The sequence below is a fragment of the Arabidopsis thaliana genome (genome assembly GCF_000001735.4).
Source record: "Arabidopsis thaliana chromosome 1 sequence".
NCBI lineage: Eukaryota > Viridiplantae > Streptophyta > Magnoliopsida > Brassicales > Brassicaceae > Arabidopsis > Arabidopsis thaliana.
In genome coordinates, this window is record NC_003070.9 from 9,647,814 (window position 1) to 9,662,008 (window position 14,195).

Here is a 14,195-nt window from a genome sequence, read left to right on the forward strand (position 1 = left end):
TCTACGTTAATTAAACAGTGCTACTAAAGAAAACAAACGACCCGTCAAGAAAGGCTTTTTTCAATTGAAAGTTACGGTATTCTTTTGGTAAAAGAAAAATGAAAGTTGAGTTTTCTTTGGCAGTCTTCCGTAAGATATCACAACTCTTTTTATTTGCTTAGAGCTTTCCAAAATATAAGAAAGAACAATATGTGGATGGTAGTAGAAACTAGAACGTTCTTGATTATGCTTAATTGTGTTATAAATTTTTTGAAAAAAACAGAACCAAAAACAGAGTTGTAGTGGTGTCACTTTATGCTTATTCAGATAAAAAAAAGACTCAACGCGTTTGTAAAATATGTGGTAAAGAATCGGTTTAATAATTTTTAAAATGAAAGAACAAGAAGAATTGGAATCAGTCAAAGTCCAATTTGGTATGTACAGTCAACAAATTCCTACACAACTCTCAACAGTATACAAACGAAATCTTATCGTCTAAGTAAATTTCCTTAAAGTTGAAGTTTGACCGGAAAGTCAAACCGAGGCTTCTTCGCCGGCATAGGGCTCATGACTTCGTCGTCTCCGTTGACCATCGAGAATTCAGGGATCGGAGGGATGTTGAGGTCAAACCCACGGTGGCTACTGCTAACGTGGCTAGTGGACCCCGCACCTTCGGAGTTGGACACGCTACTAGTGTTGATGTTGTTGTTTCCTTCGTAGTGGCACCGCTTGTGTCCGCCGAGAGCTTGACCGGAAGGAAAAGACTTGTTACAGATGGTGCAAACGTGTGATTTCCCACTTCCAGTAGTCACGGCGGATGTGGTTGTCGCCGACGAGGTTGAATGATCATCTCCTCCGCCGGAGAGAGTCTGTGATAAGTTCTTACGGTGGCTTGCCTTGTGACCACCGAGAGCTTGGTAAGAAGAGAACGTCTTGTCGCAGACGCTACACTTGTAGCTCAACTTCTCCACCGCCGGAGGAGGAGGAGGCTGACGGTTGTCGCGAGCGAGAAGCATGAGGCAAAAAGCTAGATACTCTTCCTCAGTGAGGTTTTGGTGGTGGAAATCGGATCTTGATCTCTTAGATCGCTTACCCTTTGTCCAGTGCTCGACTCCATGGAAGACTGAAGAATCTTCGAACAAAGGAGGAATCGGAGAAGCTAATCTTGGTGATGTAAGAGCCTCGAGCGCCATTAAGTTAAAGATTCTGAGGATTTCTTGTCTCTCGAGTTTTAGTTTGAAGGTTGCTTGTGAATTGCAGTGAAGAAATTGTTTAATTGCTGAAGAAGAAGTAATGAAAGTGTGTGTAAATATATAGTAGTAGGTGGAGTGTGGAGAAGGAAGTTGCGTGACAAGTGGTAGGAAAGTGTGAAGAGTGAAGGTGGCGATTAGATAATTACTATATTTTTCTAAAACTCTTTTTAATATGCGGACCAAAGTTGTGATGAAAGTATCTAGATGTTTTTTTGGGGGTAAAGAGAGGAAAATAATTAGGGCACGTTTGGTTTGACCTAGTACACGTGTGTGTGTGTGCAAGTGGTGTTGGTAAAATGAAGAAGAGGTCGGCTATAAGACTTTTCCTTCATTACTTAGTTTACTAGTACTGATGCCGCCTTACAAAATATTCTAGAGTTTCTGTGGTTTCTGGTCGTTGTCATGGATGGTACTCGTATGGTACACGTTTCGGTTTACTTTAAGATAGATAGATAGTTATAACTTATAACAACTAACCAGTTGACAAAAAAAGAAAGAAAGTCTATAACAACTAACCAATATTGATTTGGAAAGCATCTTCGGAAATATCTATCTACAAGATCAATTCATTTCGAAAACGTTTTTCTTCTTCTTACTTTTACATTAGAAAATTGAGCCATCACTTAAATTAGGTGATATATGTAAAATAAAACGTTGGCTAGTTTTAGACTTGCTTTGTCTAAAGAAACAATTTAATGGTTCGACCTTGCTCGATGGTAAAATAAATTCTAAAACAGCCTAAAAGAAAAATATTCGTCTGATATTTACCTGTTTTTTTGGTTGGGTATGCAACCATCAACCATGATTAAAGAGAGGAATAAGAATCTAAATGCGGAAATGTATGTATTACCACTCAAAGCTTTTGAACAGTTATTCATATTGAAAAGGTGGAGGTAATTTAGGACTAATAAGAGGTCTGAGACGGTGCATGACTATTATAAAAGAAGACTATTTCAAGTTTCCACAGTCAAATAAACAAAGCTAAATGCAAGGAGCCAACATTTTTGGTACAACTATACTAGTGATAGATTAATATTATATTTATGACAGTAAGATGTGGGAGACGAACTACATTTGACTAAAACAAAGAGCAACGACATTTGACTTCTTCACGCGGCGCTCTTCAAAGTTCAAACCGGACGGTTTACTCTTTATTTGACGCAAACAGTTAACCGGAAACAGCTAGTGTTACACCAAATTTGGTGTGATATTGCATCACACTCATGTCACTTTTTAGTGTTCTTTGGAAAAGTTTTTTAGTGCAAAACTTTACTAAAATGATGTTTTAATTAGTGTCCCACTAGAAATGACTTAGAATAATCTGAAGATGATGGACCTAAAATTCAGATTACTGAATTCTCTGGAAAATCACAAAATTTCATCTTGAACAAACGGGGATATTTATTATTTTTAAATATTTTCTGTAGTAATTTTTTGTGTAAGTTCTTCTAAATTTTATTATAGTTATTGATAATCTAAATGTAGTATATTTGAAAAGTCATAAATTAAAGGAGTTTTTGGTAACACGTTATCCAAATAAAGACAATAATACGGATTTTATATAACGCGTCAAGAAATATGTATACATATATTAATTAAGCAATTGGATGTATCTGCTACAAATTCTCATGGGAGGCTGATGTAATCATGATATCTCGAATTTGAATTTTACTTTCTGCATTATAAAACATGTGTGTGGATTACTAAAGTGTCGTCGTGGTATTCATCATGTTATGTATGGATTGGATCCAGGTTCAAAACAGTGCACGTAAGACACATTTTGATGTGTATATAAAGGAAAACATGAAACTTGTGAGGTGGATATATGTGATGCAGAGAACCAAAAATGTATCTGTCGGCGTGTCATCATGCATGGGTCACGCATTGCCTTCTGGATAAAGAACACTCTCACTCACACCAAACTTGTAATACATGATAAAAGTACGTTTAAAGACAAACTCAAAAGTGTTATCTAGTTATCTTTTGGGTTAGTTCGACTTTGAGAAGTTGATATTAGAATACTTATCAGCTTAATTCAAACTAATGTTCTCAAACCCTTTAGTATCGTTTTATGATATTTAAATATATATATTTTGGCAGATTACTCGGTTTTAAAAGTATGACAAGAAAAAATGTAATTTGAAAGTGAACTTTGAATTATATCTGTATTTCTATATTTTAGACTGGATAAATTTAAACTGAAGGTGAGTAGGTATTTAATATACGTAAAATATATTAGTTGAGCCAATGGGTAAAAAAGTACTCATATTATCATCATATATATAGGATTAGAATATTAGTCAATCAGAAATGGGAAGAAAATGAGTATTTTGATTGGTTAATTTCAAGTAGGGCCTTGGGTTAGAGGAGTCATTATTCTTTGGGTAATACGCGTTGGGCTTAAATGTTTGGGTCCACTCTTCACATTATTAACTTCTTCTCTTATGATCGTATTCGTTTTCTTGTTTCTCATGAAAAAGAACTCTCTCCTCTGTGTGTGCATGCATGTGTGTCAATTGTCAAGTAACTTATGCATTTTTAAATTGTTAAATTTGTGGTTAAATCATAATACATTACGTCTTTCTCACATGTTAAATTTTGGGGATAACTATTAATCAAATGCATAATTTTGGCTAATAATTTCGCTTGATCTACGATCAACTTTTTAAAATACTTAATAATGTGTAAATCATATCTTTATGATAAAATTTAACTTGGGACCAGTAACTCGACATCTAATTTCATTGAGAACTAACTAACTAACTTAGTTCTCAATGGTGGATAAAACCTCTAAAGTTTTACAAGTTTTTGAGTTATTCCATTTCATTTTGACATTTAGAAGAATCAAAGACTTACTATATGAAGACTAAAAGGATTTAAAAACCACTTTTTCAACTAAGTTATTTTCGCAGAATAAAAAATACATTCATGAATCATGATCTTTGATTACAAGGGATATATAAACCTAAAACCTAAACGCGGTGTATATAGTTAGCGGTTGATTAATTGTTTAACATAAAAAGGAAAAGCTGGGAAACAAATCTTGACGATTTATCAATATTTTTATAGAATCATAGATATAATCGTATAATCCAATTAGTTCATATACATTTAACTCTTCAAGAACGATTTATCAATATTTTTATATTTCTATTCAAAACAAAACTAATTGACATTAACTTAAATATATTTAAAAGAGCAGAGCATAATTATTTAGTAATAATATAATTAATGTGCTGAATGATATTCTTGCAATAAATCTCACTTAGAAGCAATTCTTTTGTTTTATTTTAGTGAACAAAAAGTATTTTCCTTGAGTTGCTCTGTGGTTCTCAGCTTGACACATTAACATTTTCTCTTACATGAACTCAATTAAATTATAGATGATATGTTTGTCTTTATAATTAGGAGTAAATGATTATGTGCATACATATTATATTCAGGGGTTTTATTTATGTCTGTCAAATAATTTAACAGAAACTGAGGATTGAAATTATATATGTATAAGGTTTTCATTTTTATTTTGTTCTAGTTGACTTAAAAAGAAGAAGAACTGATTGAATAACGAAACCCTTATATACAAAAAAGCAATTTGTGTCATGAATAACCTAACTTAGGATCATGAATAACTTAAAAATTAAAATACATGCATGAATAACGAAACCCTTATACAAAAATAAAAATAATTGTAAATTAACGATCTCATATTGTAGGGATATTAGAGAAGTGCAAGTTACTCCATCGTATGTAAATTATGTATAGTTTTTCGTCGTATTCGAAGTTTAAAATCTACCAAGCATTCTCATACATCGGATTTATTATAATATCGGACCAGAACTAACGATTATTGTCCTTAAATCCAATGGAATATGAATATGGCGACATTCTGACTTTAAGCAAGACAAGAAATCGAGCAGTGATCATGCCACCACATTTCACTTTTCATTTTAATATACATAACATATGCATGCTAAAAAAACAACAGTTCGTACAAGTCAAATCATTGATAATGAACTAAAATGTGATTATACCATAAGAGTATAAAACGATATGATGTAATTACGACACATTCTTTGAACCCGTGTGTATTATTCACGGAATTGGAATGTTAAGAGGAGTTATAAGTCTTAAGAATGAATGAAACAGATAGGCAAATCCGTAAGGTGCAATGTACCGTAACCCGTCCTCTAAATTTTGAAACTTAGAGACAATTGAACATATCTTCAAGCTGTGATTTTATTTTCTTTGAATATTTTTTTGTTTGTAAAAAAACTGATAAAGAAGATTTTATGTGGGGATGATCTTAAGACAAAAAACGAGTTTGAATCTCATCTTGTCGGAATCTCCAACTCTGTTCTGTGCCGTCCTAATATAATTTTAATTATGTTTATTTATCTTTTGTACGATTATGCATACCTACTTGACCTTTTATAACTTATAAGGCAATTTGCCTCCCAGCCGGACCAAAAAGATAACAAGCTCAGATAACTTTTTTTAAAAAAAATTTAGCAAACAGTCAACTATAATACATACAAATTAGCTTATTCTTTTCACATGCCCATAACTAGATTAATTTATGTGTATATATAAGGTGTTGAGTTTATATATAATACATACAAGTATACAACTACAATACCATGCATTTATATATAATAAAAGTGTTGAATTCGCCTTATTTGCTTATAAATTTGAAAGTCCTCGAAGTAACGGAATTTTCAAGTATATAACAAAAGAATGTTCACACTTTAACACATGAACAAACGAATGTTAACACTTTAACATTTTAAAGTATAGTTTATGGCTTATTCTTCCCTTCTAGTGTTGTATGGTTTTAAACCCCACACAAGACCACAAATGTATATAGTAACATTTTGTGTTTAAAATGAGCTAAGACTCAACGTGAATTATTCATTTATAACTCATTTACCAATCTATCCATTACAGCTGTATGTTTTTGGTATCGATAAGTGTGTTAGGGCAAAATATCACCATGGCTTTTGATCACTCTCTTACGAATGAGTTTTTCTTCATATATTATTATTCTTAGCTCATAGCTTCATCCAAATAAGTTAGTTATCGACGCCGGATATATATCATGCTGCCTCCAAAAAAATTAGCTAAGAGAGACCTACCGGACAATTAGTAATTTAAGGTAAAAAGCGGCATGGATTAAAAGTTTCTTTTTATTTTCTTGTTCTTTTTAGTGTTGTTGAATTTGCGATAATGATTCCACAAATCGTGCATTGGCGTGGCCATATTTTATACTTCACCGCTTCTCTTGTGTGGCCAATGTAAAGTCTTTCTCATTATTATACTAATCTCTTACCATCTTATACATAATGTATTTTAATTAATTGAGATGAATGGATAGTTATAAATAAGAATATGTTAATGTGTCGTGAAGGAACAAAGCCTGTTGTTGTCGACCCCACAAGTTGACTGATCGTGTTCATCATCATGCATGGCTTCGTTTCACTTATTTAATTAACGACTTGTTCACGACACAAATGATTGTACCAGTTTAAGAATCTCTTGATCTCTCTTCATCATCACCAAATCTTCCTTGAGAAATATTCTCTCCATCATCAAGTGTCTCCAACCTATATATATATATATATAGTTGCACAAGTTCAAGAATTATCATAACAACAAACTAACAAACAACAACAACAACAACAAGAAAGGCAAGAGTTGATCAGTTAGAGCGATGGACGTTTTTGTTGATGGTGAATTGGAGTCTCTCTTGGGGATGTTCAACTTTGATCAATGTTCATCATCTAAAGAGGAGAGACCGCGAGACGAGTTGCTTGGCCTCTCTAGCCTTTACAATGGTCATCTTCATCAACATCAACACCATAACAATGTCTTATCTTCTGATCATCATGCTTTCTTGCTCCCTGATATGTTCCCATTTGGTGCAATGCCGGGAGGAAATCTTCCGGCCATGCTTGATTCTTGGGATCAAAGTCATCACCTCCAAGAAACGTCTTCTCTTAAGAGGAAACTACTTGACGTGGAGAATCTATGCAAAACTAACTCTAACTGTGACGTCACAAGACAAGTAAGTGGAAGATCCAATATATAATGTTTACTTTCATTCACTACTACTACGCAATAAACTAAATAAAATATCATTAATTTGTGGGATATAGGAGCTTGCGAAATCCAAGAAAAAACAGAGGGTAAGCTCGGAAAGCAATACAGTTGACGAGAGCAACACTAATTGGGTAGATGGTCAGAGTTTAAGCAACAGTTCAGATGATGAGAAAGCTTCGGTCACAAGTGTTAAAGGCAAAACTAGAGCCACCAAAGGGACAGCCACTGATCCTCAAAGCCTTTATGCTCGGGTTAGAAAACATACTTTATATTACTTCGGTCTCAAAACCAAATGACAATGAGTAAAGTCGTTCTTAAGTGTGTTATCAATTGTTGCAGAAACGAAGAGAGAAGATTAACGAAAGGCTCAAGACACTACAAAACCTTGTGCCAAACGGGACAAAAGTCGATATAAGCACGATGCTTGAAGAAGCGGTCCATTACGTGAAGTTCTTGCAGCTTCAGATTAAGGTATGTAGATTGTTAAAAGGATTTTTTGTTTTTAGTCAGAATCTTATCATAACTCATGTTCAAGTTAACTAACCAAAATGCATATTTTATAAATGTAGTTGTTGAGCTCGGATGATCTATGGATGTACGCACCATTGGCTTACAACGGCCTGGACATGGGGTTCCATCACAACCTTTTGTCTCGGCTTATGTGAAGGACTTACAAGTTACAATGTCAATGTAAAGAAACCCATTTAGAACATATATATCCCTATTTGAGCCAAACTAAAGAGATCTACGCTAAGATCCTACCATTTTCTTCTTGTTGTTCATTCTGATATTTTTATTATTCTTAACTTCTTTTGTCTCTTTCGTCATTATGGTTCTAAGAACTTTTGGTACTCTTTTTCTTTTCTTTTTTGTAATTATATTTTTAAATTATGAAAAAGTCAACTCAGACTAATTAAATAACAATCGTCTTTCCTTTTGCAATTTGAAAACAAAGATAAAATTGTATTATTTTATGCCAGGGTTTCGGTTATGTTTCGTACGACTCCAAAATTCACCAATCTTCGAAAAAATATATTGATTTATTCGACCGACTTTATAGCAACTCATGATAAAAGATGTATATCAACTTTTTTTTTTTTAGTGGTTACTTCATATTGTTGATTATCATTATCACTTTATCAGTGCATATTCAGACATAAGGTGCATATTGGCACAATTAATCTTTTAATTCTTGTGAATAGCACATAACTTGTGTCTAAAAAGTTAAGTTTTTGAATACCTAATTAAACAAGTGTTTGTGGAAACACCCTACAATTTCTTTTGGCCACTTAATTTTTTATGATTTGAGTCTAGAGATGTGATTGTGAATATGTGATGATACCGCACAAATCGTTCTGCTGTGCGACGATGTGATCGATCAATGGAAAAAACGTCCAATAACAAGCGGATTTGATATCATTCGCAAAGCCACGTACCGTACGTTCAAAAGATGTCCTTCATATGAATATCGACTAAGAACGTTTTGATTTTTGATTTATTAACCTTTCATTGCATTTCTTTCCGACATCTTCTCTCCATTGTATTTAGAAGATGAATTTAGTCAAACATTGAAATAAAATTTGCTATGATAACAAATTTTGTGTCATTCATCATAAATTTTAAATTAGGTGTTATAGGCTAACACTTATATTCTAGGTTTTAGAACTCATAAAGTTATCCCAAACATCTGACTGTAACAAACTAACTATACATCCCAATTTATGCTTTTACACGTTTTACCTCCCAAACTTTGATCTATTACCATTCAAAAAAATTACAGCTCTTCACTAAACATTACGATATATTAGAAGCTACACAATTCCAAATCTCTAACTGAAATATTGTTTTTTCATTTAGTATACTTTGAATTTTTTTATTAGTTGTTTTTAATTAGATGCTATATGTTTTTTTAATTAAAGATGCAAAGATTCAAATTCCATGATTTTGAAAAACTCATTTTTTTTTTTTTTTTTTAAATACCAAAACTCAAAAATTATCAAAATACAACTATTATATGTTGACAAAAAAACAATTTATCCAAAATTTTTACTTAAATACCATCCCTTGAACACGTTCCTAGTTTCGGTTTGGTTTGGCTTGATGTTCTAAAAAGCGATTCGGCTTTATTAGTCAAACCAAACCGTATCGTGAATTCGTGATCGCCTTTAGCCACCGTGAAGCTTCTCCGCGAGCTAGAGGGTCTTAAACACTAACAAAATACGGAACTGACAAACACAGCAACCGAGACTCTCTCTTCTCTCTCTCTCGCTCTCCGTCGCTGCCATGGCTTGCGCCGAGCAGCCTATCAAAAAGCGTCGTCTGTATGAGTCAATCCCTGAATCTCACCCTCCGCCACCACCGCAACTAGAATCCCAATCCCCTTCTACGGTGGTAAGCTCGTTCCCGGCTCCGGTGACACCGTCGCCTCCATCTCAGGAGGAAATTCAAACGAGAAGTAGGAACAGAGAAGAGATTCGAAGAGTGCATGACTGCTATAAGCGTCTTAAATCTTGTGTTGCTCAGAGAGATGGTGGCGGCCGCTCTGCGAATCTTGAGCAAGCGTATCGCTCCCTCATCTCCGCTTCCAGAGGTTTATTTTCTCTCATTCTTAGCTCGATTTAGTTCTATCAATTGGATGATTGAGAATCTGCCATTTTCCGGAGTTGATTGAGCTCATTTTTTTTTTTTTTTTCCTGAAATTGAGTTTTGTGGTTTTAGATAACTTTGTATGAGAAAGAATACTTCTTAACTGAATTAAGTGAATATTAGGGTTACAGATTCATTAGCTCTAGCATTATGATTCTAATCTTTGGACACCTCCTAGAGTAATTTTTGTTAGTTTGTTGGAGTAATGATTTAGTTAGTTGGAGTAATGATTTAGTTAGTTGCTTATACTTGCAGGTTGTACTAGCGTTAAGCGCCTTGTGGCTGATCTCGTTCCTCGATATGCATTGTACTGTCCTACGGCTATTGGAGATGCAGTGCAAGCTGTTATTGACATGCATAACTTCAGCTTGGAAGCTTTAAAGAGAGGACAAGATGCTGATGGTGTTGCTTTTCAAACTGCTAAAGCCTGCATATTTGGTCTAGTTGACCTATGTTCTGCTGCTTTATCGAAGAAAACGTCATCACCAGGGGCTCGAGATATCTGCTCTGCCGTGTTCAGAAATGTGTTAACCTTCTTTGTGCTTTCTTTTGAGGGGAAAAATATCTTCCAGATAGTTGATAAGAGCGATTTGAAGTTGCAAGATCCTGACGAAATTTTTTCTCAGCTGATGCAAAAACTTTCAGATGGAAACTCGTTACCTTTGATCAAATTATCCCAGTTTCGTGTTTTAGCTTTACTGAAAGTATTCTTCAACTTCCCTAAAAAATCAATTGCCACTTGTTTCGGATTCTTCAATTCTTCATCCACGGAGGATGTAGCAACGGGGAGGTATCTCATTACTCATATGACAGAAAAGATTAATGATATTGATGCCGCTAGTATTGAACCTGAAGTAGACGAGAATTCTGGTCAGACAGGTTCTAACAATATAGAGGCTACTGGTAAGAATGCAGAAGGGTTGAATGGTGTACAAGAAGCATCAAACAGTCTAACGAGCTGCTTGTTAGAAATGGTAATCCTCTGAGTAGTGTAGAATCAAAATAAGTAGCCTTTGCTTTTCTTAGCGTGTTATTTATTTGTGTAGGGCTTTAGTTATTATTTTTCCCTGTATTGAGCATCAACCGTGTCACTCATTTTATTCGCTTGCTCTGTTCTTGGAACTTTGTATGGCTAATGTGTAATGGGTATATTCAAATCTGATAGTTTCAAGAATCCTTCGTGCAGGTTATTAGGAAGAGTTCCTCCATTGGTAGGTGGGCCTTCTTTCAGTATAAGAAAATATGCAGCCTGTCATCCTTCGTGGATATATCCAGTGCTGTTACTTCTCTAGAGGGAATCTTTGGATTTGTTGGAAAAAATATCAAGTTAGAAGATTGTCAAATGGACAGTGACGAGGATGATTATGGAAAATTTTCAGTTTCACATGTGAAACCTCACAGTTCTGCAGACAATGATGTCCGCTCTAGTGCTGGATCGGTTTATGATGCTGGAGGTTCACGATCTATGGATTTTGAGACTGTTGACCAGAGAGACTTGTCATGTGGTAGATCTTCAGTCCCAAGGGGATTATTAAACCAGCATACACCATCTCCTTCTGCAAGAGGGCCTTCAGATTTAAGAAGTAACTCTACGGATCGTAGGAACAATTTTGTTCTTGCAGGATCACCTGTTTATCAGGCAGTACCCCATGGCCCTTCATCAGGGCAAATTGCTTGGTATTTGGATGGGGACCCCACTGCTTTTGACATTTTTCCGGCTTCGGGGCAGTTGTGGTTAGGCTATTTAGGACCAGATGAAACAGAAGGTCATCTAAGGTTTCAGCTTGACAGGTACGGCCCTGTAGACCGTTTCTTTTTTGATCCAGTGAAAGGATTTGCTCTAGCAGAATATAGAAGCATAATTGATGCAATCAGAGCTCGAGAATATCTGCGAGCGCAATTTCCTTGGCGCATTAAATTTATGGATATAGGAGTGGGTGCAAGGGGATCTTTGAATGGAGTAGCATATGGTTATTGTACTCATCTGTATATTGGAGGCATCAGTAGCCAGTGGGAGAGGGATGAAATTGTCCATGAGTCGCGGCAAGCCCTTTATAAGGGGCCTCGCATGGTGACTGACCTGTACTATGAACATGCCCTTCTGATGGAGTTTGATACACCTGATGATGCTGCAATTGTAATGGCCCATCTCAGGTTTTTTCGGGGAGAAAAGAGTAAATTTCATTTGGCATCAATCAATCGTCCTTTGCCTCATGAAGATGGAGGAAGGTTTGTCTTCGCTTCTTCTGACCTATGTTTTCTTTGATGATTTTGAACTATTGACATTATTTTTAATAATGAAATATCCACAAGACTTTGTATCTTCTTCTCACAAACTCTGAAGCGTTTTGACTTTGGTATAGTTATGCACTTTATGTCGTTTTTTATGTCTCATTGGTTTAATGTGGAAGTTTCTTGTCTGAACAGTCATCCAGAGAGGCACCTTCAAGTACCTCCCTCATCAAAACAGGATAGTGGTTCAGGAGAATATGTTTCCCCCTTAATGAGTACGGATAACCACTGTAATTCTGTACCTCCTGGAGCTACCTTTCAGCAAAACTGGCCTGCAGCTGGTAGCACTCTTGTGAATTCTGCACAAGGAGGTTAGTTTTCTATCTACTCTTTCCTGAATAGTGAATGCTTTTTAACTTGTGACTGAAGATGTGTATGAAACTAAGACCACCCTTCCTCAGTCTCAGGAACTCCTCCATGTGTGCCCATACCAGCTCCGGGCCAGCCTGCAGTGCCTGCTACACCGACATCTCAAATCCCTCCATCTCCGTTTGTTCAACAACCCATTTACCCTCCTCCAAACAGCTCTTGGGATACAAGATCCCTAATCTCTCCAAGCGGTGATGCTGTAGCAACATCATCTCAGATGCAAGGACCTCCAGCGCAACAGGTTTCAGGTCCCTTCATGCCGCCTCCTGTGCATCCAGTCTCTCAGCCACAAGGACCTCAAGTTCAGCAATTTGATCAATTGTACCCACCTCCGCCTTTAGGACATTCATTACCTTCTGTACTCCAGCCACCACTACAACCTCAATCCCAGCCACCGGAACCACCGCCTGAAATGATGCCGCCTCCGCCTCAAGCTCTACCACCTCCTTTGCCTCACTCACACCCACCTCTGGTTCCTCCTCCTCCTTTTTCTCCACTGTTGTCCCCACGCTTACCTCCAATGGTCACCCAGTTGTGTGGATCAGAGGCTTCCAAACAGAACATAGGGCACCAATGGCAGGGTGCTTTGTCCAAAAGTGGAGTTCATTACTCCACCATCATTGCACAGAGATTGGAATCAGACATTTGCAAATATATCATTGGATCTCCCGAGCCTGTGCAGTGAGTGACAACACCTCACTCTAATTTGTTGTGTTGTGTCTTTCTTTATAATGAAGTGATGTGCTATGAGATGAATATTCTTTCCTGTCTTTTTACTTCTTGCAGATGGCCAGTTAAACTGGATATGACTAAGCGCACGGATATGAAGAACGTAAAAGCTACTTTTGCGAATACACAACCACACAAAGTAAGTTTCCACCTCCATTGCGAAGTAAAATTTATCGACTGTGCAAGCTTTTTTGTTACACGATTTAAGGAATGCTGTTTTGCAGAGGGAGGTTTGTCAGTTAATTCCTGCTGCTTTCAGCGATCGCAAAGGGGTATGTGTCACATTTTCAAACCCTGAATCATCATAACACCATTTTGTCTTCCTACGTAAATATAATAACTCTATCAAAACTCTCTTTCTGGTGGCAGCTCCAAGATTTCATAACATACTTGAAGCAGAGAGATTGTGCAGGAGTAATAAAGATCCCTGCATCAAGTCCCATGTGGGCAAGGCATCTCTTCATTCTTCCACACTCGCAAGAGACATGTTCCTTGCTTTCTGTTTCCCCATCTTCCTCGGAATGCTTGATCGGTTTGGTTTTGCCAAAGGATACAAATGCTGAGGCCTCATGACACAATAGACTGGTGTACCACCCCGGGACAAGGTAGAATAAATGAAGACTTATGTGTTTAAGATAGTAGTTCTAAATCACATTGTAAATGAACTTACTAGAATCTCACTCTTTCTTCTCCCTTTTGAGGGTTGTCAATTGTAGATTTGTTTCAACGATTTAACTGTCTTCCTCTACATAAGAGTCAATAGTCTGGTTAAGGTTTTGTCAGTATGCGCGTTTTTTTACTTTTAAAAACTGGACCGGACCGGACCGGACC

The 14,195-nt window shown here is 36.2% G+C and overlaps 3 protein-coding genes across 3 annotated transcripts; 2 read left to right on the top strand and 1 right to left on the bottom strand.

Annotated features, from left to right (window-relative positions):
- Positions 1 to 207: 207 nt before the first annotated feature.
- Positions 208 to 1,510, bottom strand: STZ (salt tolerance zinc finger). The gene has a single exon (NM_102538.3). The coding sequence runs from the start codon at positions 1,170 to 1,172 to the stop codon at positions 489 to 491; it is 684 nt and encodes a 227-aa protein (NP_174094.1). The 5' UTR covers positions 1,173 to 1,510; the 3' UTR covers positions 208 to 488.
- A 5,151-nt stretch (positions 1,511 to 6,661) lies between these two features.
- On the top strand, positions 6,662 to 8,276 carry RSL4 (root hair defective 6-like 4). The gene is made up of 4 exons (NM_102539.3): positions 6,662 to 7,293; positions 7,385 to 7,579; positions 7,668 to 7,799; positions 7,898 to 8,276. Exons 1-4 carry the CDS (start codon positions 6,940 to 6,942, stop codon positions 7,991 to 7,993), a joined length of 777 nt encoding a protein of 258 aa, NP_564293.1. The 5' UTR covers positions 6,662 to 6,939; the 3' UTR covers positions 7,994 to 8,276.
- A 1,083-nt stretch (positions 8,277 to 9,359) lies between these two features.
- Positions 9,360 to 14,181, top strand: AT1G27750 (nucleic acid binding protein). The gene is made up of 8 exons (NM_102540.4): positions 9,360 to 9,918; positions 10,230 to 10,948; positions 11,161 to 12,203; positions 12,402 to 12,577; positions 12,668 to 13,316; positions 13,422 to 13,503; positions 13,589 to 13,636; positions 13,734 to 14,181. Exons 1-8 carry the CDS (start codon positions 9,612 to 9,614, stop codon positions 13,935 to 13,937), a joined length of 3,228 nt encoding a protein of 1,075 aa, NP_174096.3. The 5' UTR covers positions 9,360 to 9,611; the 3' UTR covers positions 13,938 to 14,181.
- Positions 14,182 to 14,195: the final 14 nt, after the last annotated feature.

Excerpts from the sequence above, each read along its gene's own strand:
- AT1G27750 (NM_102540.4), top strand. The coding sequence starts at position 9,612 with ATGGCTTGCGCCGAGCAGCCTATCAAAAAGCGTCGTCTGTATGAGTCA. Across the intron at positions 9,919-10,229 it reads CCTCATCTCCGCTTCCAGAG|GTTGTACTAGCGTTAAGCGC; the intron begins GTTTATTTTCTC and ends TTATACTTGCAG. Across the intron at positions 12,204-12,401 it reads CCTCATGAAGATGGAGGAAG|TCATCCAGAGAGGCACCTTC; the intron begins GTTTGTCTTCGC and ends TTGTCTGAACAG.
- RSL4 (NM_102539.3), top strand. The coding sequence starts at position 6,940 with ATGGACGTTTTTGTTGATGGTGAATTGGAGTCTCTCTTGGGGATGTTC. Across the intron at positions 7,294-7,384 it reads ACTGTGACGTCACAAGACAA|GAGCTTGCGAAATCCAAGAA; the intron begins GTAAGTGGAAGA and ends TGTGGGATATAG. Across the intron at positions 7,800-7,897 it reads TCTTGCAGCTTCAGATTAAG|TTGTTGAGCTCGGATGATCT; the intron begins GTATGTAGATTG and ends TTATAAATGTAG.
- STZ (NM_102538.3), bottom strand. The coding sequence starts at position 1,172 with ATGGCGCTCGAGGCTCTTACATCACCAAGATTAGCTTCTCCGATTCCT.